This window comes from Schistocerca piceifrons, chromosome 2 (genome assembly GCF_021461385.2).
Source record: "Schistocerca piceifrons isolate TAMUIC-IGC-003096 chromosome 2, iqSchPice1.1, whole genome shotgun sequence".
Taxonomy (NCBI): domain Eukaryota; kingdom Metazoa; phylum Arthropoda; class Insecta; order Orthoptera; family Acrididae; genus Schistocerca; species Schistocerca piceifrons.
The window spans coordinates 930,801,158-930,828,531 of record NC_060139.1 but is presented as its reverse complement, the minus strand read 5'-3'; the positions used below and the strand labels follow the sequence as shown (position 1 = coordinate 930,828,531).

At 41.8% G+C, this 27,374-nt stretch overlaps 1 protein-coding gene across 1 annotated transcript in view; it reads right to left on the bottom strand.

Moving 5' to 3' along the window:
- The window catches only part of LOC124776002 (UDP-glucosyltransferase 2-like), an 83,866-nt gene that overhangs the window by 6,886 nt on the left and 49,606 nt on the right, over positions 1–27,374 (bottom strand). The window contains exon 6 of the mRNA XM_047250844.1: positions 8,388–8,607. Within this exon, the coding sequence (XP_047106800.1) occupies positions 8,388–8,607 (220 nt within the window). The remainder of the gene's footprint in view (positions 1–8,387; positions 8,608–27,374) is intronic.

Sequence of the window (27,374 nt, the reverse complement as noted above, 5' to 3'; positions counted from 1 at the left end):
TGTGTTGCGACTCTTCTGCGTGCTCGTGGGGGCGCTACACAATATTAGGCAGATGTAACAGTTTCTTTGGCTCTTCAGTGTGTGTATGCCGTTGAAAGTGCCCTCAAAATTATATCATTTGTTCAAGAGATATGATGTCACAATCCTTAACCTGCATAAAAACGAAACTGCCAGGGGAATTTCGCTGGAGACACAGGAGAAATATGTGTACATATATATGTGATACGTGCGCATGTGGGCAAAGCTCCTGATAAAAAGCTCCTCCTAAACACCTCGATCGATTTCAATCAAAACTAGTACACACATTACTTACTATCTGAAAATAAATGCTGTGGGGGTAACACCAGCAACCTCGTATTGGGGTGGGGATGATAAAGCGGAGAGAGAATGAAGGCTTGAATCCAGTAAGCAGGTTCAAAATGATGTAGGTTGCGGTAGTGATGTAGCGATGAAGAGGTCTCCACAGGATAGACTGCCACAGAGAGTTGCATCGTATCACTGTTCGGACTGAGGACCACTATAACAAGGCAACGATTGTTAGAGTCGGGTCAGTGGTCTAACAGAAGATTGCGCTGGAGTGATGAACGTCACTAAGTGTAACAGTCTCGAGCGATTATTTAATATTATATTACATCACATTATATTGGTGAAAAACACAAGTGTAACGGACATCATCTGAAGTAATTGTAATTTCCTAGAGGCATTTGCAAAAATTTCACTTAGTTTGTTTGGTAAAAAATGAAGAGACTTGAACTAAGGTATCTTTTTTTCTTTGCCTCTGCGTTATGGTAGAGGACAGGCATAAATAACTGTTCTCGTGATTGTCTGTATACCAACATTACTCATATTTATAAGCTGTCGACCAACAGTTAATAAACTGGGTGATATATGTTCAACTGTGTGTGAAATCTTATGGGACTTAATTGCTAAGGTCATCAGTCCCTGATCTTACACACTACTTAACCTAAATTATCCTAAGGACAAACACACACATCCGTGCCCGAGAGAGGACTCGAACCTCCGCCGGGACCAGCCGCACAGTCTACGACTGCAGCGCCCCAGACCGCTCGGCTAATCCCGCGCGGCTGGGTGATATATAACGAGTTTTAATAATGTATAATGAGCCTTATGACTCAACTTCCCTAACGAATTTTTCTAGTTCTTTTAGCAGCATTGGACATCAAATCCTATATTGATTTTTCCTGCTGTGAAGAATTATACAGTACGGGTAAAGCTTTAATTAGCCTTTAGGTAAGCCCGATGCCACAACGAAGAATAGGAATCCAGCTCCAACACCGATCTGCTAGAAAGAAGGTATTTAATGGCTAGAAGAGAACCTGCTTTGGCCGTCCAGTAGCCTGGGTGGCAAATTTCTTATTCCTTACATAATTATCCCGCATGTCTAGCAATAATATTGTAAGGTTCCAATAAACCACAAATAGACGTCTAGGGCATGGTAACAGTGTGGCTAAAGCCGTCAATACTTAATTCGTGTCTATGATAATGAGTTGCCGTGGAGCTTCCTTGGTACGCCGGAAGTTTGGATGCTGTCTTGTAGTCAATGTGGATGCAAATCTTTAGGGAAGAGTGTAGAAACACCCCAGCTCACTTTTCCTCTCTTTCACCAGTGCAGCATAAACATGCCTAGAGTAAACTTGGCCAAAACCTGACCCCAATTCTCACAAGGGCATTCCTTCTTTCCCTGCCACAAAATTTAAAGACAGCTATAGTTTACCCATTATCCGTTGACAGATAAAGACCGTCTGGTGGCTTCGTGAGGTTACAGTCACTTTTACATGGTAGAGTAATTTTAGTAAAGTCTGAAGAACGTCTTCGGCTTATGACGTAGGTCTACTCTTCTTTGTGCACGCAATTGCAACAGTCAGAATGAGATAAAAAGAAACTTTTCAGGACTAGGAAAGGAAAGGAAAGCGTGAAAATTTAAATTTTAGAAAATAGTCTGTACCTGGATTTGACATTTTCCCGAAATTTATGGAGTGAACGCTGCGGAACGTGCAGTCATACAATATGAATACAGCAGCCCTGTTTAGATGGCTGCAGAGTACTGTAGTGTGCAATGAAGCGGAGACCAGCGGGTTGCCGCGTTGCAAATCCACCACAGGCAGTACAACACAGTCTGGTGCGCTGCGCATGTATACCAACACAGTGGCCGACCAAAACACGGTGGTCTGCTTCTGAGTTAGCTTCCAGTGGACTCCACGGGAATGAGTGGCACCCGCATAGCCACCCACTGCTGTCGGCGCCACATTCGCGGCACGACTTTGCATCCGCCGATCACGTATTCGGAGAGCTATTGAACAAGTATCAGACCGTCGAGATTGTAGTTAAGTAGCCACGAGGACACAGAGCGATCAGATCCGTTCATAAAGCCACAGTGGGATCTACTGCTCGTGCCATCTAGGGTTCCAACTGCAGCAACATCAATGGAGCATCTACACAGAAGTGGTACTGCGAGGAGTCACCAGTGTCATCGCCTACCCTGACAACGGCATCAGTTAGACACTGCGCTCCTGCGACAGTATACATTGCTTCAACTTAATACCTCATGCTGGTGTTATGCGATTGCCTTCATCTGACCAGATTCAAAATAATAAAAGTGTTGTTTTTCGCAATTAAGATTTAATAACCTTAGGGGAGCTATAATTTTCTTGCTACTCCTCATTCAGGAACATTACATCTTGTGTGTCCTTCAGATTTACCTAGAATAGCGTCCCTATGGAAATGCAGTGGAGACCAGGGCAGGTTGGCAGAACTTTTTCCTTGATCTTTTTCCAGCTTGTATATAAAATGTTTCCATTGATCTTTTATTCTATCGGGATCTTTACAACTAAATAATCATGGCGTCTCACCGACTGTCTTTTCATAAAAAAATTGTTTGGTAGAGTAATATCACCTAGGGCAATCTATCTCACCCATGGGGCAACTTGGCCCAGCAAGTGCGGCAAGTTGACCCAGGTGATTGTATCATTTGATTAATTACGACTTTGGTTATTTAATCGAAAAAATATCGACTTTAATATTCACAGTTTATTTTGATATAAATTCCTACAGCTTTATGACAAAGGCTACAATCATAAATCGTGTTTTCTTTGTTATAGTAATAGTTTGGCGGAAAAGTATGTCCAGAAATTTTATAAATCTTCGTTTGAGTGTCCAACAGTATCTTCATAGTTCAACATTATTTAAAAACAGTCCTTTTGTGTCATTTTTAACACATGACAGCTGTGACCAACGCTTACATTTTGTCCATTGAATCGTTTCACCCCCTAGATAGCGGTGAGGAAAAGGCTTAAGACAACTACGAGACAGGGCATCCTCATCTTCTTCGTCTTAAAGAATCATCTTAGGAATATATACTGGCTTACTGAGTTTTATCGTGTGATTTTGCATGATCAGGGGAACTTCTTTAGAGTATAGCTTATTATTACGCAGAACACCCATCTTTCCCTTTATAGTGTTTTCTTTTCTGTCTGTGGAGGCTTGTTGTTTTTATTGTAACGCGTATTTCACTGGAGGGTCGGTCAGTATTGCTGAAGTTCCTTATCGTCAGTTTTCTATCGTTTTCTTTGGTTGCCATTTCTCAAATGGTTACGTTTTTCAGGCGTTGGGTAGCACGACTTTCAAATTAATAGCTATTGTTTCGACAGCATAAGCCTACCACTGAGTTCTTGAATAATTGAAGGGACAACTTAAACAATGAAAACACAGCCAACAGTATCGGGATCACGTACGTCTATCTGTTATCTAAGAGGGAATCGGTGACAAAAAATTAAATAGAAATAAAAATGAAAATCACATACATGCCACCGGCTAAAAATCGATGCAAGACACAATTTTCTTACGTAAAAATTGCATCCTATGTGATGTAGACTTTGATTACGAATATACTTATTAGATAAGAGTACTTACTTTCATAAAGAGAGTGGGGCAGGCTGACCATATGAACAGACGTGCCCATACTTAAGTGGGCCACTGTGCTCCATTATCATATTGAAATTATTTTAGTTCTTTTATGAAAACGTTTAGAACTTTACCTCTGTAAACACTGTTAAAATAATTCTTAAGCTATAGACTTCGATCGCTCTACTTATTTGTTTAGAATGAGTATTGTATTCGAGCACACAACAAAATAGCTTGAGTAAGCAAAATTTACTTTCACGAACAAGAAAGCACGAAATGCGTGCATACCGTCACTCGACAATTTAACTGTATCGACATGTTTGTGGGAAAACGACGGTACTGTTGCTACCAACCCCCCTTGGTCGGTTGCGTGTTCTGACGGCAGTTTCACGAAATAATATCAACTGCTCATCGTGCCTCTACGGCCAATGTGCCCCACTCTCACCTACTTGTTACTTACTCTCATTTCCTGTGTTAGAAATAAAGTGTTCGTTGTTGTAATATCTGAGAACAATTATTTGTTTGTTTGGACTCACTGTGGTCACTATAGTCTTGGTTAAGTCTAAGGTCAATTTAACTATGGTTTTGTGAACGATCGCATATTCATCTAGTGGAATGCTGGCCCTCGATTCACTTTGTAACGAAATTAATTCAATGAATCCATTAACATAGGTGATGTAAAGTTTCGAAAGCAAACAAAATATTAGTGATTCTACGAAAGTTGTACCATAATTATTTTTAAAACTTTATTTCTTGATTTTCTATTATTTTTGTGGCTATACAGCAAAAGTTTCTCAGTCATTCTGACTTTTTCGAATGTCAAGCCATTATTATTGGTATGTGAATAAAATCATTAGCCACGCGGGGTAGCCGCGCGGTCTCAGGCGTCTTGGTACGGTTCGCGCAGCTACCCCAGTCGGAGGTTCAAGTCCTCCTCGGGCATGGGTATGTGTGTTGTCCTTAGCGTGAATTGGTTTGATTATGTTGCGTATAAGCCTAGGGACCGATGACCTCAGCAGTTTGGTCCCATAGGAACTTACCACAAAAATATGGAAAAAAAATAATATCATTTATTGTGAATATTTTCTAAATTTACTTGTTAACTGGAAGTGGACGTTCGATTTAATCATATAGAAATATAATTTTAAATTATTAGCTCTTAAAGGACGGCAGCCGTAATCATGTTAATAATTTAAAAAATGTGCACAGCATATACTAACGAAATGCCCTCACTTCTTAGGTGTTAATGTAAGTTACCTTAAGGGAGCCCGGAACCTAAAAATGATGAAATTATGGGTTTTCAGTTTATTGTGAAATAAAATACTACAGATCTTCCTCTTTAAAATGACATATTAATCTTACCTGTAGCTCAACTCCAAGTATTGAAAATATTATTTTCAATAATGTGCTGTAGAGCGCATGTCGCGACATTGAATTTCCATGGATACATGTTCATTGAAAACATCGTTTTTCAAAACTTCCGGTCTTTCCAAAGACTTTATATTATGTTGGCAACACGATTTGATAGGCAATTCTTTTGTCTGCGTATTGTAGTCTTTGGATACTGTTGTTTACATTGAGCATTTGGTGATTATTGCACGATTTGTGTTGTATTTCTATTGCGTAAATGGAACTTATCATAATGCCTCGATTTAGTGACAGAGTTCACAAGAGGAAGAAGCCTCCTCCGAGGTACACTAATGGAACTGTGACAATTTCTCCGACCTTGGGAAATGATTCTGAAAATAGTGAGGTTATTCATGAAGTGAAATCTACTCCTGTCTCTAGCAGAAGCAAGAAGTTGCATGGATCAACTGAAAAATACTGTAGTTTATTGGAGAAGTGTAGTGAGGATAATGTGAACGAAATAATTAACATTTCATTGCCCTCAGAGGTGATTGAGAGTTCAGTACTGTGTAAGGAATGTTGCAAATTGAGTATGTCAGTAAATGTTAAGCGACACATAGGACTTGCAGCAGAAATCTGTCTTCACTGTACTTGTTGTCATTACAGTGTTTCATTTTGGAACTCAGAATATGTCGAACTAGGCCAAGGTGAAACTGATAGTGAGAAAAGCAAGCACTATGGTGTAGATATTAGATGTGTTTATGCTCTAAAGTCAATCAGTAAGGGATACTCTGCTGGCCAAATGTTTTGTGGTGTAATGAATCTACCATCACCACCAACGAAATTCTCAAAATATAACTCGGTTGTTGGATCCTGTGTTGAAGATATTGCCCAAGAACCCATGAAAGAAGCAGTGGAGGAATCTGTGGCGGTGAATGAAGAAATTCCAGACGTTCAGAATCCTAGGGACCTGACTGTCGCACTAGATGGTACGTGGCAGAAGCGTGGGCACACTCCACATAATGGGGTAATAACGGCAACAAGTGCTGATACTACAAAAGTTATAGATGTTGTAATTAAATCCAAGCACTGTAGTGTCCTAAAAGATTGAAGGACGAGCATGCAGAAAACTGTCGAAGGAATTACAGTGGGTCTAGTGGGGCCATGGAACTTTCCGGTGTGAAAGACATTTTCAGTCGCTCTCTTCTGTGGTACAAGGTCAGATACCTACAGTTTCTGGGTGATGGTGAATCGAAGTATTTTGCTGCTGTATCTGAGCTGAAACCTTATGGAAATAATGTTACCATTACTAAACAGGAGTGCGTAGGTCACGTTCAGAAACGTGTGGGAACAAGGCTGCGTCGACTGAAGACCACAATGAATTTCCAAACAATTGTTATTATTTAGGGTAGACGTACCTTTGATTCTCTAGAACAGCTCCCCCCTAGATAGCGGTGAGGAAAAGGTCTGAATACAACGAGTTTCTGAGAGTTTATGGGATACGTTGACAGAACATACACGATATCTCTAGTAGCTGATTTACTGTAAACAGAAAATTATATTCGAATTCTTTTGGTAAGTGAATATTAAATATCTTAAATAATACTGTGCAGTGTTTCTGTGCAGTGACTTAAACTTTACGTGTGGTTGAATATACATCCCGCGGTGATGTGTCGTAAGTTTTAAGATCATCTATTCTTATATGTTCAGCAACAGTACATATTTATCTTTTGCTTTTTATATGTTCTGCACTCTAACAACTTATCATCGATCTATTTTATGTTTTATAGTTTATAAAAAAAATATGCCAATGCATTTTAGATATTCTCCTGCGTCTGCTATGTGTTGTACGTACATTTTAAATTTGAATTACTACACCATTCACAAAAGTACAAGAGTTATTTAGTGTTAATAATTCGCAAAACCAATAATACTATGTCTTCACGTGACACATGTCACATAGAGGGCGTGTCAAGCCCCGTCACACCGAGGTCTGCTGAACAAGTGCAGGTAAACAGCGACCTCAGTCTATGTGATTGCCGTAAGCTTAGTGACAACAGTGCATCCCAATTTAAGTTATGCAATATAGGTTTGTTTCTAACAAGTGTTATGTTCATATGCAGATGTAATTGTGATTTTCTATGTTGTACTCTCTGATCGTAATGTGAAAAAATTTTTAACTTCTAGCACTGAAGATGGTCACTCAGTGACAGAAAATCGATTTTGCAATAGTAAAAATATACGACCAATGCTGTCTCTTTTTTCAAGTATATCATCAATTTTTCGAATTAATCTTATGCTTAAACTCTACCACTATCTGATTCTGTTCTGGCCTCGATAAAACTCTAATAAATACGGTATGCTTCCTATTTATGTGTTTGTTGTATTTATTTTATTTATTGATTTGAGTACCCTGGCAACATTGTAATACATTTTCAGCATGGATTTTATTTTTAATGGTCTCATTGATCTTGATGGATAGCATGTCAAGCAGATTTTAAGAGTAGCTGTTGTATCTTTTTATTATTTTGATGGTGTCTATCTCCTGCCACAGCTAAGGTTCTTTTAGTGGTAATGAATGTGACCTGTATAACATGGATCTGAATACAACGAGTTTCTGAGAGTTTATAGGATACGTTGACAGAACACACACGATATCTCTAGTAGCTGATTTACTGTAAACAGAAAATTATATTCGAATTCTTTTGGTAAGTGAATATTAAATATCTTAAATAATACTGTGCTGTGTTTCTGTGCAGTGACTTAAACTTTGCCCGCATCTCGTGGTCGTGCGGTAGCGTTCTCGCTTCCCACGCCCGGGTTCCCGGGTTTGATTCCCGGCGGGGTCAGGGATTTTCTCTGCCTCGTGATGGCTGGGTGTTGTGTGCTGTCCTTAGGTTAGTTAGGTTTAAGTAGTTCTAAGTTCTAGGGGACTTATGACCACAGCAGTTGAGTCCCATAGTGCTCAGAGCCATTTGAACCATTTGAACTTAAACTTTACGTGTGCTTGAATATACATCCCGCGGTGATCTGTCGTAAGTTTTGAGATCATCTATTCTTATATGTTCAGCAACAGTACATAATTTCCAAACAATTGTTATTATTTAGGGTAGACGTACCTTTGATTCTCTAGAACAGCTCGCGAATGTTGAAGTATGGAGTCCTTTGTGAGATCGTTGAATTGCAGAGAGACTCCAAGTTCATCTTGCACAATCTTGGCCACATTGTACGGTTGGTCAGCAAAGAACGGAATGGCAAGAAAGGGAACTGCGTGATACATCGCTTCGTTCATGCTCTGGAGGCCTCCCTGTGTGATGAAGAGGCGCACTTTTCGGTGAGCTGTTGACAGAAGAAGTCACGTCATCCAGGCAGCATGGTGGCAGCTGTAAGAAATACTATTTTACTACGATCTTTTTGCAGGAGACTGCACATGGGGTGACCCATCTTTTGAGATCTGCCTACTCTTCTATGTTCGACAACAATCAGAGCTCGCAATATGAAACATTTTTCCCAGAGTCGATCGGGGTCCTTTGGTTTGGAGCCAAGTGGAGGGTCTCACTTAAAGGTTTCGTCGAGTCTAAGACGTTATTGGCTACAGATTTCTGGAGCTTTGTTATCGGCTGGGGAACTGAAGGACTCCCCTTGATAGGCGGGGGTGCACTGTGCAAAGGAAGCTGCTACTCGGGTAGAAGTGTACTTCTGGAGTGCACATGGGTCTTGTTTTAGGCTAGGTCATAGATTGAGGTTCTCTGATGAACAATCGCCAGACTTCTCGCAGACAGAGAAATCTGTCCGCGTTCAGAGTAATGACACTTCCAATGTCAAAATTTTAGCTGTCATTCGCCGAAGTATTCGTAACAAAGTTAGCGAATTTACTCCCCTCCAGGAAACTTCTAGCGGTCAAATCATTACCGGGACCGAGAGCTGGCTGAAACTAGGAAAGCTCTGAGGTATTCAGCGATTCATGGAACATATATCGAAAAGACAGATTAGAGGCCATAGGAAGGGGTATGTCCATTACAGCCGATCAGAACATTATGTCTACTGAGGTCGAATTTGAGTGCTGCGTTAAAGTTATCTGGTCGCGTACAACAGGTCTAGGTAAAATAAAGTTAATTGTTGGATGGTTTTACCGGCCGTCAGATTCCGCTGTGACGGTTTTAAAGCCAGTGAAAGAAAATTTGATTTCAGTAGCGCGGAAATACCTACACTGCTGGCCACCGTAAATGCAACACCAAGAAAGACAAGAGGTAGCACAACAAAATTTATTTTGTAGATAACATGTTGACCAAGTATCAAATGGACCACATGTTTTCTATCGGCGAAAGATCCGGAGAGCGAGCCGGCCAGGGAAGCAATTCAATCTGGTTATTGACGAAGAACCTTTGGACAATGCGTGCCACGTGTGGTCGCGCATTATCCTGTTGAAATATGGCTGTGGCCGAGCCCTGAAGGTAAGGAAGGACAACTGGCTCCAGCACCTCGGATATGTAGCGCCGGCTATTTAAAGTACCAGCAATGCGTACTAGAGGCGTGCGAGAGTAATATCCAATACCGCCCCACACCATAATACCCGGTGCAAGACCAGTGTGGCGGTGCATAATGCAGCTGTCCAGCATCCTCTCTCCACGGTGTCCCACACTCGAATCCGACCATCGTGGTGCTGCAGACAGAAGCGTGCCTCGTCAGTAAAGACAACGTCATTCCATTCTGCCGTCCACATCCGTCTGTCATCACACCATTGGCGACGGAGACGTCTGTGGTTCTGCGTCAATGGTAGACGAAGCAATGGACGTCTTGCGGACAGACCACTCTTCTGTAAACGGCGACAAATGGTACGCGCAGACACTGGATGATGCGTTACAGACGCAATGTGCTGTGCTATGGTTCGGGATGTCACTGAGCGATCCGTCACTGCCATGCGCACAATTTGCCTATCAGCATGTGCAGTGGTGCACCGAGGTGAATGCGATCGACCACGTCGGTCCATCGTACCCTCCTGCATCCAACGGTCACATATCCGCATTACAGTTGTTTGGTTTCGTCCAACACGACTAGCGATTTCTCTGTATGATAATCCACAATCTCGGTAAGCCACTATCCTTCCTCTGTCGAACTCGGATACTTGATCAAAAGATGTTCACTGTTGTCTATGAGGCATAACTAATCGTCTTGTGAAACAACCACGAGGTAAACACACGTGCCGAACGTACACTCGTCGAAATCGCCAAGCCTTAAATGGCGCTATGAGGTGGCGCCACAGGCGCGCGTGATATGCGTCTGCGCTGAAATTCTAATCAGTTGCATATCTCATCGCTGCAAACTCATGGTGTAAATTTCACTTGATTCGGATGCTTCCTTCAGGGTGTTGCATTTACGGTGGCCAGCAGTGTAGATCACGCAATTTTAGTTGGAGGCGACTTTAAACTAGCGATTGGAGACTGGGCCGTGTACGGATTCATTGCAGAAATACAGTCTTCTGATGTTCTTTTGAATACGCTTTCCGAAAACTATCTTGAGCAGCTAGTTCGATAGCCCACACACAATGGAAATATTTTAGACCTAGTAGCTGTAAACAGTCTTGACCTAATCGATAGCGTCACTTTAGAGACAATGATTAGTTACCACGATGTCTTCATAGCGGCTTTGGTTACTGAAGTTAATAAACCAATCAAGAAGTCTAGAAGGGTATTTCCGCTAGAAAGATTAGATTAGATTAGATTAGATTAGATTTACTTTCATTCCAATTGATCCGTAGTGAGGAGGTCCTCCTGGATGTGGAACATGTCAGAAAAACAACAATACATGACAAATATTTACAACTAAAACAAATAAGCTAATGTACCATTCCACAGGTCCCAAGTGGAATGATCGTCATTTTTAATGAACACTAAGAGTCATTTTACAAATACTAATGCACTGAATTTAAAATAAAAAACGTTTTTTATTTATTTATAAGTTAATAAACATGTAATACAACTACTGTAATACTTATTTACAATGAACACATTACTGCACTGAAATGGTGCAGAAGTTAGATTATACTTACACACACACACACACACACACACACACACACACACACACACACACACACACACAAATTTTCAGTGAACACATTACTGCACTGAAATTGTGCAGAAGTTATGTTGTACTTATATACAAATCAGTTGGTTTTACTAAGAAATTCATCAATGGAGTAGAAGGAGTTGGCCACCAATAAATCCTTTAGGCTTCTCTTAAACTGAATTTCATTGGTTGTTAAGCTTTTTATGGCTGCTGGCAAGTTATTGAAAATGTGTGTTCCTGAATAATGCACACCTTTTTGTACAAGACTAAGTGACTTTAAATTCTTGTGAAGATTATTCTTATTTCTAGTATTGATTCCATGAATTGAGCTGTTGGTTTGAAAAAGTGATATATTTTTAATGACAAATTTCATTAAGGAATAAATATACTGGGAAGCTGTAGTTAGTATCCCTAGTTCCCTAAACAGGCTTCTGCAGGATGTTCTTGAGTTCACACCACATATAATTCTTACTGCACGTTTTTGTGCCCGGAAAACTTTAGCTTGGCTTGATGAATTACCCCAAAAAATAATCCCATATGACATTATGGAATGAAAGTAAGCATAGTATGCCAGCTTTTTCATTTTTATATCCCCTACGTCTGACAAAATTCGCATTGCAAACAGAGATTTGTTAAGACGCTTCAGCAGTTCTGTGGTGTGCTCCTCCCAATTGAATTTATTATCAAGCTGTAATCCCAAGAATTTAACACTGTCCACTTCTTCTATCTTCTTGTCATCATATGTTAGACATATACTCTTGGGACACCCCTTACAAGTTCTGAACTGCATGTAGTGTGTTTTTTCAAAGTTTAGTGACAAAGAATTGGCTAGGAACCAGTGATTAATGTCCACAAATATTTTATTGGCTGATCTTTCTAAGACTACACTTGATTTGCTATTTATTGCAATGTTTGTATCATCGGCAAACAAAACAAACTTGGCATCTGGTAATGTTACTGATGAAAGGTCATTGATATACACAAGAAAAAGTAAGGGCCCCAAAATGGAACCTTGTGGGACCCCACATGTAATTAGTTCCCAGTTGGATGATGCCTGATAGACATGTATCAAGCTCTTTCCTAATAACACCCTTTGTTTCCTGCCAGAGATATAAGATTTGAACCATTTTGCAGCATTTCCTGTTACACTATAATATTCTAGTTTACTTAAAAGGATATTGTGATTTACACAGTCAAATGCCTTTGATAGATCACAAAATATACCAGTTGCCTGCAATTTTTTGTCTAATGAATTAAGCACATTTTCACTGTAAGTGAAGATAGCCTTCTCAATATCAGAACCTTTTAGAAATCCAAACTGTGACTTTGACAGTATGTTATTTGAGATAAGATGGTTATAAAGACGACGGTACATTACTTTTTCGAAAATTTTTGAGAATGCTGGTAACAGTGAAATTGGACGGAAATTTGATGCTATTTCTTTATCTCCCTTCTTAAACAGTGGCTTAACTTCAGCATATTTCAGCCATTCAGGAAATATTCCACTGATAAACGACTGGTTACACAGATAGCTTAATATGTTACTTAGCTCAGAATCACATTCTTTAATTAACTTTGTTGATATTTCATCATACCCACTAGATGTTTTTGATTTTAAAGATTTTATGATGGACATTATTTCTGTTGGGGTAGTGAGGGTCAAATTCATATTATGGAAATTACTTGAAATGTCTGGTCTAAGGTAATCCATAGCAGCATCTACCGAACCTGACAACCCCATCTTTTCAGTAACAGTTATAAAATGTTTGTTAAAAAGTTCTGCCACACTATACACATCTGTCACCAATGTATCATTTACTCTTAATGCTATTTGTTCCTCTTCATGTCTGGTCCTACCGGTCTCCTCCTTCACTATATCCCATATTGTCTTTATTTTGTTATCTGATATGACTATCTTTTCCTTGTAATATATTTGCTTTGACATCCATATTACAGTCTTTAATATTTTGCAGTATTTCTTATAATGTGCTATAGCATCAACATTGGAAATGTTTCGGATTGACAGATACAGTTTTCTTTTTGTTTTACAAGATACCCTTATTCCTCGAGTAATCCATGGCTTCTTTGTAGATTTTCCTCTAACCTTGGTAAGTTTTGGGGGAAAGCAGTGTTCAAATAAGGTAAGCACTTTATTAGCAAAAATGTTATATTTTTCATTCATGCCATGAGCACTGTAAACATCAGTCCAGTGAATGTCTCTGAGGAGTGTCCTAAAATAATCAATTTTTGGCTTACTGATTACCCTCTTGAGCTCAGATTTAACAGATTTTATATCCTGTTCAGTATTAACATTTAACAGAAGGAACTGCATGTCATGGTCTGAGAGGCCATTGGCTATTGGTTTTGTAATATAATTTTGTTCATTGGACTTTTCTATAAAGATATTATCAATGGCTGTTTGTGAGCAAGTGGCTATCCTAGTGGGGAACTTTACTGTGGGAATTAAGTTGAATGATAGTGTTACTAACTCAAATAAGTTCTTATTCGGAGAGTCTTTAAGGAAATCTACATTGAAATCACCAGCAACCACTATTTCTTTGTTTTTGGTTATTAAATGGGCCAGTACAGCTTCAAGGTGGTTTACAAACAGATTAAAGTTACCTGCAGGTGCTCGATATACACTTAATATTATGAAAGATTTTTTGTGAAAATCTAATTCTGTTGCACATGCTTCCATATGCTGTTCTAGGCAAAATTTATGAATGTCTATGTTCTTAAATTTATGACAGTTCCTGATGAATGTGGCAACTCCTCCTTTCTCCATTTCTGATCTACAAAAGTGAGATGCTAACCTAAACCCTGTAACACTTAAAAGTTCTATACCAGTGGTCACATGATGTTCAGAGAGGCAGATTATGTCAGCTGGGTTTGAAGACTCTAATTCATCTATGCATATAGTTAATTCATTAATTTTATTTCTCAGTCCTCGAATATTTTGATGCAATAAAGATAGCTGACATTTCACATTGTCTGAGTTAAAATTGGGTGGAGTTAAAATATCTGCTGACAGTTGAAAATTCTTAACCAATGGCTGTTTATGCTGATGTAATAAGCTGGAATTATGTTTTTTGATTTCTTTTTCAAACTGAAGGTTTGTCTCAGTTCTAACCTCTCTTAAAATTTGCTTTCTTTCTGTCCTCCCTTCCCTAAAAAAGGGTCTTTTCTGAATCCTATAACCACTGGTATTTTACCACTCATGACAGTGCCTCCCCCCTTTAACTTTCCTGCTATTTCCCCAGCCAATTTACCCTTCCCCTTCCTGTTGAGGTGAAGGCCATGCCTAGTATAATCCCACCTACTGAGAGAATCAACATGAACCACACCAATGTGTGACCCCGCACCCGACATGAGCAGCCGTTCCAGCTCCAAATTAACTCTCTTGACAGAAGAGTTCAAATGAGGTCGGTCATGGCGCCCAAGAACAGATACAAACTCAACACTAGTATGCTTCGATGCTGATGCAATCTTCGCCAGGTCACACTCTATACTGTACCCAGGATTTCTGTCAATACTGTTACCTGCCCCACCCACTATAACCACGGTGTCTTCCTTAGTGAAATCTTTGCAAAGTGATCCTAAATCCTCTGTCACCTGCTCCAGACCAGCACTAGGTTTAAAAAAATTGGTGACCTGGTATTCTGATCCTAGTTCATCCTGCAAGAGTTGGCCAACACCTCTTCCATGGGAACTACCTAACAACAACACTTTCTTTCTCTTTTCTGATTTCCCTACATTCTTACTTTTCAATCTGCTGCTGAAAGTTTGTTGTGCCCTGTCTACACCTGCAACTGCTTGAGGCTCACCAGCTTCTAACTGAAGCAACAGGTCAAATCTATTTTCCACATTCACCATAAAGCTGTCAGACAAAGTTCTAAGCCTGTTCCTCCTGTTGCCTGTTGCCACTTCCCACCTCTCTTTACCCTTCTCCCTCCTTAACCTGTCAAGATCTCCCCTGGCCTTGTCTAATTCAGCCTGAAGGGCAGCAATTTTCCCCTCCTGTTCCAGTTCCAGTTCCAGAGCAGATAGACAGTTGATAGCATTCCACTTAGACAATAAACTGACTTCATTTAGTTCCAGCACGATGGATATAGAGGATATATGGGCAAAGATTAACCGAAACTCGATAAAAGTTGCATGGATTTGACGTATGGATACATAGTACCTAGTTATCCATTATGAACAACGGACGAGCGCGAACTACTTCCTGCTACTACCTGCAGTCTTAAGTGAAGTAGGCTACAAGAGGGCCCTAGGGTAACAATTCGTATTTTTACATATAATAATTTTATAGACGTGTATATCACCATCATCATTCATCCCCACTACGGTCGGAGGAAGGCAACGGCAAACCACCTCCATTAGGACCTTGCCAAGTAAGGCGGTGCGGGTCTCCCGCATCGTTCCCCTACGCCCTGTAAAGAAGCATGGGACTTCATTTCCATTTTTTTCATAATAAATTAGACAAAGATTAAAAATGAAATGAAACAAGTAAATTGTCATATTCAGACAACTAACTGCACCGTTAAACGCATACGACCCATACTTTATAGCAACATACGTGTGGTTGCTTATGAAAAACAATTTCAGCATACTTACGATTAAAATTTGCTGTATTTCATAAATATATCCTTCATTTGCATTAAATTTAAACATATTTACAAACTCTGACGATAAACCAGAAAAGTCTTACATACGCGAATAGAATAGCTACTTCACAGGATAAAACTGAAACCATATGGTCAGTTGCGAAGGAACTGTCTGGTCAGCAGCGCGATGTCTACGATATAAAGTCAGTACGTAGTAAAAATATTTCTGTTACTGATAAGTCAGTTAAATGTAAAGTATTTAACAACCATTTTCTGAGCATTGCTGGTGAATTAAAAACTTAGTTTCTACAGGGAATCACATAACGCTCTTGGAAAATGCCTTTCCGAGATTGATGTCTGAAATACCCCTTTGTGATACTGTCAAGAGTGAGACTGAAGCAGTAATTAAATCATTGAAGACTAACGACTCTCATGGATATTATGGAGTGCCTAGCAGAATATTAAAGTACATATAACCCCTGTATTTAGCGATATTTGTAACTTTTCCAGTAGAAATGGTCAGGTTCCTGAACGATTAAAGTACTCGGTGCTAAAGCCGCTTTATAAAAAGGTAGGAAGGGATAATGTAGGCAATTTTAGACCTATTTCTATGCCATCAGTGTTTGCTAAGGTTATTGAAAAGGGTGTTATGAAAAGCTAATTGATCATTTTATTTCACATAATTTGCTATCAAACGTACAGTTCGGTTTTAGAAGTGGTTTAACAACTGAAAATGCTTTCTCCGCTATCTGTGAGGTACTGGATGGATTAAACAAAAGGTTTCGAACGCTAGGCATATTTTTTTGATTTAACTGAGGCATTTGATTGCATTGATCACAAAATACTGCTCCAGAAACTGGATCATTATGGATTATGGGGAGTAGCTCACAAGTGCTTCACGTCTTACTTTAATAACAGACAGCAAAAGGTCATCTTTCATAGTGTTGAGAATGGCTATGATATGGGGTCTGAGTGGTGTATGGTCAAATGGGGGTGCCCCAGGGATCAGTGTTGGGGCCACTCCTGTTCCTTACTTACATATGTTATATGCTCTCTAGTAATATAGGAAGTTCTAAAATATTTCTGTTTGCTGATGTTGGATAGTGTTAGATAAGAAGGATAAAGGAGACATTAAGTACTGAGTCAAGATCATTTCTGGTATGAGAAATCATTTTTGTTTACAATCACTTAAAAAAGGACACTTAACCGTTACATTCAGTGTATAAATCTGTTATTACAGTCTTAAAATTATTACAGCTAATATGAGAAAAGAGAGGGGTGGGGGGAGGGAAGGGAATGGAACATGGGAAAAGTAGCCGACTTCACTGAAGACCACACGCAGTACAAGGAATTAGTTGGCACTCGTCTTTTGCTCACAACAGATGACTAGGAACTATGTATCTGTGGGAATTGGTTGATCTCATCTATCGCTCTCGGATGCACTAAACAAATCTGTGACAAATCTTGCACCTCTGTTTCGAGTAATCTCCATCTTTTAGCTTTAAATCAGACTTGGTAAATGTGTCTGGGAGAGGAAGGATTGCTCTAATGGGGATTTCATGAGCGATCTTCTGGTGAGAGAATTCCGGATTCTACTTGGAAATCGCACTTTATCGTCTATACTAGCTTCATCAGTGTTAAATCACACCGAGTATATACTCTCCAATCTTTCACAGTTGTGACTGTCGCCGATAGAATGATCAATCTATATCGGGTCTTTTCCCCTGTTTAAGTACATTATGGAGGTTCAATGCATATGGGCAAAGAAATCATTTGGATTGGCACGACACAGTTGCAACATTTCCGCTGCTGCCGAAAACAAATGAAGCAGGGATTTCTAGGAGCAGGACCTTTGCGCTACTTTAACAGCATAGGGCGTTTTGCATTGACAAGAACGCTTAACTTACATAAGTCGCTCATTTATGTTTTCCCAGATAGCAGGAAACAGAAAGCGCATTAACTATTCACACTACACGTGCTGTCTTGGAAGAGAGTTCAGATAAAGTGTTTTACATTAACGTTGTTTTATTTGAGTTCTCTTACTTGTCTTATGACAACTTCACCAGTTTCTGTCCCAATTACTTCTTCACTATATTTCTAAAGTCAGGATTCATCATGTCTAATGAACAGATAGGTACAGACAATGCGTCAGTTAACAGTTCATCTTCCCAGGCACTCAAACGCACTTGTATCTTTTTAGCACACTCTGTAGATATTCTTCACACGAACGTAATGTGACATTCAGCACTTACTTCACTTTGAAGCGCACAACGCATTAAACTCGTCCAGACCAGTTAGCTTGTTACGTAAAGCACCGACGCGCTACGAATTGCGCCCTGATTACGTATCAGTGATTTGTTACTCTCGGGGGATGACATAAAATGCGGCGGAAAATTCCAGCTTCTAGGAAAACCTGGCTTTACGCACGATACCCCATATTACCAACGGGCTGTTCCATTCTGTGTTACAAAATTACCCGTCAGATTGTTTCTATATTTTATCATGAACAGTAACAGTTCTACCACATTGCCTTGAGCACCGGCGGACGCTTTTTCGTTTCTGCATGTGCAACCCCTTTACGAGACTTGTTTGGTAGCAAGGCTTCAGTTACGTACCTGATTTCATATTCCGAAAGTGTGTTTAGTAGGCGACGATGTGAAAGTGTATGAGATGCTTTTTAGGAAGCCAAGAAATGCACCGATGAGCCAAAGCATTATGACCACTGCCCACCACGAGATTGAATGCCGCTTGATGGTGATGCGCCCACGACATTCGCCTACATAAGTGTAGCAGAGGCGAATGGGTAGGAAACATGGATATCCACTTACATAGGTACCTTTGCCAAAGGGCATATTAATATGGCGCAATGCTTCGGGAAAAAAATTTTGAAAATTATGAATCAGTTGTTCGCGCGCTGATGTCTTAATAATGTATGGAAAGTGGATGAACGACTGTGAAACTAGAAGGCGACGAAGTGTTGGAAGTCCACGCCTAATCGTAGAACTTCGGAGATTTGCTCCCTCTGTGAAATAGAAGAGGCTGCGACCAGTGGCAGATTTGAAGACAGAGTGCAAAGCTCGATGTTGCAATCCATCGGAGCATACCGTTCGGCGCACACTGCTGAATATGGAACTCGTCAGCAGATGAAACTACGCATTCCCATGCTAACTCAACGACATCGTCGCTTACGATTGCAGTGGGCACGAGATGGTCGATACTGGACGCCTTGTCGAATGAATCAATTTTCTCGTTAGACCAGGGCGAAAGAAATGTCTGGATACACCGTCATACGGGACAAAGGCTGTTCCAAACATGCACCACGCCACAACTTCAGAACACTGGGGGCAGTGTTAAGCAGGGAGGGGGGGGGGGGACATTCTCCAGGGCTTCCAAGTATCCTGTGGTAGAAATCGAAGGCACCACGACAGCTATGGACTATTTGAAAGTTATTGATGATAACCTGAATCCGTTCATGCTTGATTTTTCCCTGACCGTGTTGCTATCTTCCAGAGGGATAACTGTCCACGTCACAAGTACAGAACTGCGCTACAGTGGTTTCAGGAGAATGATAATGAACTCGCGTTGATGCCACTAAATTAGTCTAATGTATACCCGATGGAACACATCTGGGACGCTGTCCGCCGCCAGCTCCGCACTCACAAATCAACAGCCCGATGTTTTGGGTACTGTGTGACCGGTGCGTAGAACTCTGGTACCATATAGAACTTGCCGAATACAAGCGACGTGCAATCACTGCTTGCGTTCCAACGATAGAGCAGCACACTATGTTTTCTCTCAACCGTGTACGTCATCAGTCAGGGCCTTTTCTAAAGCCTTCTGCATCTCATGAAATAACACGGTAGGGTAAGTTTTACTCTATTGATGTTTGCGGAAACCATGTTCGTTATTACAAAGCATTTGGTCTGTCTCCAAAAATATCGCAATTAAGCAAGTACAGAGTTTGTCTCATTACTCCATAACAGTGTGACGTCAATGAGATAGGTCTGTGCCACGCGGTGTGGCCGCGCTGTTAGATGCGCCATGTCACTGACTGCGCGGCCCCTCCCGCCGGAGGTTGGAGTCCTCCCTCGAGCATGAGTGTGTGTGTTGTTCTTAGCATAAGTTAGCTTAAATAGTGTGCAAGTATAGGGACCGATGACCTCAGCAATTTGGTACCTTAGAAATTCACACACATTTGAACATTTTGAGATAGGTCTGTGGTCTGCACATTTGTCCTGTGACCCTGGAACGCTCCGTTATTCCACTAGCAAGAGGCACCAGGTTTTTCGCATATTTAACCCTCGCAGTACCAGGGGGGTTACTTTATGCTCACCTTCTGAGAATATTGTAATCCAGTCAGTCACTTTACATTTTAAAACTTTGAAAAAGATTTTTAATGTTTTTAACGATGTCTCTTACCAGATGCTATAAATGTCTCAAATTTTTCAGTTAAACTGAATCCAAAAGTCTAAGTAATACATGTCACTTTCTGCAATGAATGTTTTTCAAGATTTTCATGTTCACGATCTCACTTACGTATCAAAATCTTTCAAAACTGTGTGTTGGTGTGTTGGGAGTAAATGTTAACGAAAACAAAAGAAATTTGCCTTTTTCAATTTTTTTTGTGGTGGTATGAGATAACCCCGCCTTGGTAATATACGTAATTGAAAATGCATTTATGTTACTAAGAATATGGAAAAGATATTTTCAGGTTCTGGAGCGAACATACATATCAGTACTTCTTTACAAAGTATGCTGTTGATGTAATTCAACAACAGCTAACGAATTTTTTACTAACATCTTTTAAGGTAGAAATAAATCACCTCCCCCCCCCCCCCCCCCAACGTCGTAATGCGCGTTATGGAAAATGCATTGGCGACGTTTCTTGTCTGTTCAAACTTTAGTTATGCACAATGTTTTGCTGCTTTGTGACAGAAAGAATCAACGGTTGGTGCAAGGACTGACAGTTGCTCCTCACCACAAAATGAGAGTTATTGCTTATAAATAGTGGAAGGATTCATATTTTTTCGAGGACATTATCGATGAGAAAACACAGGTAACAGCACAAAATGTAAAATTTGTTGGAGTAGACTTCCGGAACAACGTAAAATGAAACTACCACAAAAAATTAACTGTAGGAAAAGCAGAAGTAGCAAAGATTCATTGAAAAACTCTGACGAAATTCAGTTCACTTACGACAGTAGTAGTCCAGGTAGGATTAATAGAAGAGGGAGTGAGAGCGAGAGAGAGAGAGAGAGAGAGAGAGAGAGAGAGAAGGAGAGAGAGGGAGGGAGGGAGGGAAGGTAGAGAGTAGAGAGAGCGTGAGAGAGAGAATCCAACGAAGAGGGGGCATTTTGTCACGGAAACGTATTGAAAAAGGGAGAGCATAACTATGATGTTCAATGATCTCCAGTAGCAGACCTTGCAAGAGAGGCGTTGTGTTCCACGGAGAGGCTTACTGTTGAAGTTTCGAGAGCCTTCATTTCCCGCGCGCTGCTCGAAAAGCGACCATCACGCAAAAATCGAGTTCGTATGGATGCTTTACGAATGCAGTTCACGCACTATTCACGAACTGTACCGGAAGTGCCCCACGCCACACACTGTAAGGTGGTTTGCGGCATAGGTATTTAAGATGTAGATATAGATGTACTGCAACACTGCTCATCCCTCATCTTCCTTCCACGCTACTGCATGATAATGCTAATGGATTAGCAGATCGTGCAAAACCTGTAGAATGAGCTGCAGTGGAGGCAAATCACCTGTATAACATAGAAGCAATTTATAACTTGCTTATGCGTAGATTTCCTCAGCCGATGTCAGTTTCAATACGCTGTTCTGGACTGGTGACTTCGAGATTGTAAAATGAACCGCACTTTCGGCCTAACAGCCAGATCTGAGGTATGTCGGATAATGCTGGCTCAATGCAATTTCATCTCTAATACCACTTTTATGTTGCAGCCTCGCAGTCCGCACGTCAAAGTCATTATCGGGGGATGAGCAGACAAGGCCACGTAGTCACCGACGCTTTTACTTTGCAGCATCGCCACTCGCCCAGCTGTTGGCTTCGATCCACTCCAGACGAGGATATCGAGCAACGACTGTCACCGGCCACCCTGAAACTTGGACTTTAATGTCATTCCAGGTGTGCTGGGATTGAGAATTGCTCCTCGTTGTTTCAAGAATGAGACTCTGTGACTGACGATTTGAGAGGGCATTTATTTCAGTCTTGTTTGAACCCAAAATATCAGGTGAAATAAGTGCGAATTTAAGAACGTCACACAACTGTCTGAGTATAGTGCAAGATACTGGTGAGTATTGGTAAGGTACTGGAAGAATGCTGTGAGTCTGCGAAAGAAGTTCCTCAAAGGACTGTCGTGTCACCCACCCTAGAAACCTGGTGAAGTGTGTGGGACCCACAACGAGTAGTACTGTCTGATATACTGAAACAATACAAAGAAAGACAACACAAATGGTCACGGAAATTCAGAAAAACATTAGCTTGAAGACAAAGGCCAACTATCCCACAAAGTCCTACTAACAGAGTTTCAGAAACCAGCATCGAGGAATCTAGGAACGTTCTTCAACGCCTCTAGGTATCGTGAAGACAAGATTAGAATAATAACAGCGCCAGCAATTTAAGCAGTTATTTCCGCACACCATATGAGAATGGATCGGAAAATGTCCAGTGACATCTGGTACAACGGAAATGCACTTCAAAGTGCTTTGTAGAGTTCGTATGTAGATGTAGGTGTATTAAGTCGGAGAACCAGTGTAATTGAAGAGCAGTTCTCTAAATAACGGCGTGGCTAGAGTGACACTGACGTAGCCAGTCACAGGTCCAGTATCAAGACAGCCAGCGATGGCCTCCGTTCGAAATACAAACCTGCTTGATATCTCCGAATGCGACGGCGATACTGCGGGCTAAATGCGCCGACAAGACTCAGTGGCCTTGTTAAATTATCGCCGGGCCATTGTGGCGACGTGCGAGCAGCGAATACCCTTAATCTGGGTTTCCACATGCAGCTGAAGTGGCGCACAGCAAATGGCACGACGGCTGAGACGCCGTGTACTGATGTTTCCATACGCTCCTGTCAAAATTATAGTGCTGTCGCCGGAACTGCTGTTCTCATTCATAAGAACTGAGACAAGAATCCAATAACAAGAAGAGGAAGCACAAGAGTTGGATTCGGAAGTGGATTTTGCGTAGAAATAACAAGGGATTCTCAAACCCGTAAAGGAAGTAGCACTGATAAGCGAAGATGCATTCGTGAACTATTTTCGAATAACAAACCTAAATTTTGAGTTGTTAAGCTGACTGTAATAATAAATCCTGACATTCAGACATGCAGAACTGTCTCGAGTAGAACAGCTACAGAACTGGCTCGAGTAAAACTGCAAGTGATACGTCGGTATTTGACATCCGCAGCTCGTGGTCGTGCGGTAGCGTTTTCGCTTCCCATGCCCGGGTTCCCGGGTTCGATTCCCGGCGGGGTCAGGGATTTTCTGTGCCTCGTGATGACTTGGTGTTGTGTACTGTCCTTAGGTTAGTTAGGTTTAAGTAGTTCTAAATTCTAGGGGACTGATGACCTTAGATGTTAAGTCCCATAGTGCTCAGAGCCATTTGAACCATTTGATTACCTGTCACTTTTTCAGTATACAAAATACCCACATCAAAAAAAAAAGTTTTGCATCACCTGCTTCCGAGAGTTCGGGAACCTGTACAGAAAATTGGAATGGAGATTAACATAAACATTATGAAAACCACCCATTGAATGTTGCACCACCATACAGGGAGTCCTTCTGAGGTGGTGGTCTGTACACATCGGTACCTCTAATACCCAGTAGCACGTCCTCTTGCATTGACGCATGCCTATATTCATCGCGTCATACAATCCACAGGTTCATCAAGTCACTGTTGGTTCAGATTCCTCAAGGGCGATTCGGCGTTGATCCCTCAGACTGGTTAGGAGGTCACGTCATCCATAAACAGCCCTTTTAAATCTATCCCAGGCATGTTCGATAGGGTGCATGTCTGGAGAACATGCTGGCAGCGCTACCAGAGCGATGTCGTTACCCTGGACGAAGTCATTCACAAGATGTGCACGATGGGGGCGCGAATTGTCGTCCATGAAGAAAACGCCTCGCCAAAATGCTCCCGATGTGGTTGCACTATCGGTCAGAGTATGGCATTCACGTATCGTACAGCCGTTATGGCCCCTTCCATGGTCACCAGCGGCGTACGTCGGCCCCCATAGTGCCACCCCAAAACAACAGGGAACCTCCACTTACTGACTCGCTGGACAGTGTGTCTAAGGCGTTCAGCCTGACCGGGTTGCCTCCAAACACGTCTCCGATGATTGTCTGGTTGAAGGCACATGCGACACTCATCGGTGAAGCGAACGTGATGCCAATCCTGAGCGGTCCATTCGGCGTGTTGTTGGGCCTATCAGTACCGCGCTGCATGGTGTCGTGGTTGTAGAGATGGATCTCGCCATGGACGTCGGGAGTAAAGTTGCGCATCATGCAGCCTACTGCGCAGCGCACAGTTTGAGTCGTAGCACGACGTCCTATAGCTGCACGGAAAGCATTATTCATCATAGTGGTGGCGTTACTGTCATAATTCCTCCGAGCCATAATCCGTAGGTAGCGGTCATCCACTGCAGTAGTAGCACTTTGGTGGCCAGAGCTAGGCATGTCATCGACAGTTCCTGTCTCTCTCTATCTTCTCCACGTCCGAAAAACATCACTTCCTTTCACCCCAACGCGCCTGGACACGTCCAGAGCCCTTCCTGGCACAAAATAACAGTGCGGAAGCGATCGGACCCCGGTATTGACAGTCTGGGCATGATTGAACTACAGCCATCTCGAGCCGTGTACCTCCTTCCTGGTAGAATGACTGGAACTGATCGGCTGTCGGACTCCCTCCGTCTAATGTGTGCTGCTCATGCATCTTTGGGCGGGTTTAGTGACTTCTCAACAGTCAAAGGAACTGTGTCTGTGATACAATATCCACAATCAACGTCTATCTTCCAGAGTTCTGGGAACCGGTGTCATGCAAAATTTTTTCTGATGTGTGTACACTCTAAAAACTAAAATTTCAGGATTCTTGCCTGATCTGTTGAATGCTATTTACTATATCCTGAAGACTAATTTGAAAAATAATGTTTTCGGTCATGCCGCCCACATCCGTTACTTGTGTGAGACATAGTACGTGTTGTAAATATTGATGTTATTTTTTATAGAATTTTGGAGTTACGCTTTGTGCACTAAAACACAATGTAGTATTGCTGCTAATTGGGTAATAAAATTGCTTTACTAAAAACTACAGAAACGCTTATATCATACTGTCCCCATATGCAATGTTTCTTCCTTTCTCAGATTCATTGGACTGGTGTCTAAGTGCATTTATGTCCTTATGTTGCTAATATTACAAACATCAAACAAAGTTTTGCATCACCCTGGTTCCCAGAACTCCTGAAGATAGACGTTGACTGTGGATATTGTATTACAGATGCAGCCCCTTTGACTATTCAGAGAGGTCACTAATTCCACCAAAAGATGTAAACAACCATGCATGAGTAGCGCCTCTTAGGCAGAGGGCGTCTGAAAGCCAATCAGTTCCAGTCATTCCACCAGGAAGGAGGTATACGGATAGTGATGTCTGTAGTTCAACCATCCTCAGATGGTCAGTACCACGGTTCCATCGCGTCCGCATTGCTACTCTGTGCCAGGAATGGTTGTCAATAAGGGAAGTGTCCGGGCGTCTCGGTGTGAACCAAAGCGATATCGTTCGTACATGGAGAGATACAGAGAGAAAGGAAACTTCGGTGACATGCCTCACTCAGGCCGCCCAAGGGCTACAACTGCAGTAGATGTCCGCTACCTACGGATTATGGCTCGGAGGCACCCTGTCAGCAACGCCACCATGTTGAATAATGCCTTTCATGTAGCCACAGGACGTCGTGTTACGATTCAAATTGTGCACAGTAGGCTGCATGATGCTCTCGACGCCCATGGCGAGGTCCATCTCTGCAACCACGACACTATGTAGCGTGGTACTGACGGCCCCAACAACATGCCGAATGAACCGCTTATGATTGGCATCACTTTCTCTTCACCGATGAGTGCCGCATATGCCTTCAACCAGACAATCATCGGAGACGTGTTTGGAGGCAACCCGGTCAGGCTGAACGCCTTAGACACACTGTCCAGCGAGTGCAGTAAGTGCAGGTTCCCTGCTGTCTTGGGGTGGCATTATGTGGGGCCGACGTACGCCTCTGGTGATCATGGAAGGCGCCGTAACGGCTATCTGATACGTGAATGCCACCCTCCGACCGACAGTGCAACCACATCGGCAGCATTTTGGCTAGGCATTCTCTTCATGGACGAAAATTCGCGCCCCCATCGGGCACATCTTGTGAATGACTTCGTCCAGGATAACGACATCGCTCGACTAGAGTGACCAGCATGTTCTCCAGACACGAACCCTACTGAACATGTATGGCATGGATTGAAAAGGGTTGTTTATGGACGGCGTGACCCACCAACCACTCTGAGGGATCTACGTTGAATCGCCGTTGAGGAGTGGGACGACCTGGACCAACAGTGCCTTGATGAGCTTGTGGACAGTATGCCACGACGAATATAGCCATGGATCAGTGCAAGAGGATGTGCTACTGGGTATTAGAGGTACCAGTGTGTACAGAAATCTGGACCACCACCTCTGAAGGTCTCGCTGTATGGTGGTACAACATGCAATGTGTGGTTTTCATGAGCAATAAAGAGGGCGGAAATGATATTTATGTTAATCTCTATTTCAATTTTCTGTACAGGTTCCGGGACTCTCGGAAACAAGGTGATGCAAAACTTTTTTTAATGTGTGTATAATTGAATATATTGCCGGTATTGCACTAATTAATATTGTGAATCCACAAACAAGGCTTTCCTTGTATACTTAAAGAAGCTGCTCAGCTGTTACTAATGAACACTTTTCAGGTATTTTTTTAATAAGACAACTAGAACACAACGATGGTGCCCCGAAATTCAGCCACGAGGTGGCAGTCGAAATGAAGCTAATCGGGGGTGGGAGAAGGAGAGGTATTAGAGAGCAAAAAATACTTATTTTAGTGCCATGTTACCACGCTAGTGACATTACAGGAATCCACTTGCAACGTTGGTGACGCCATTCGAGTAGTGCGACTTCAGTTCATTGCAGAAATTCAGCCTTAAGCGCGTCAATGTAACGCGTGGCTTTGGCGGAAATGTTTAAGGGCACGTCTGATGGGACAACATAGCGATCCGTATGCTGGCTACTGGCAGTGGTTGAAGACTATAGAAGCCTATGCACATCATCGTGGTCGGCTAAACCATCTCGTGTCGTCTCTTTCGAATGTATCTGGCTGCCTAGCAACCGTGTGAGTTTCGTCGAAC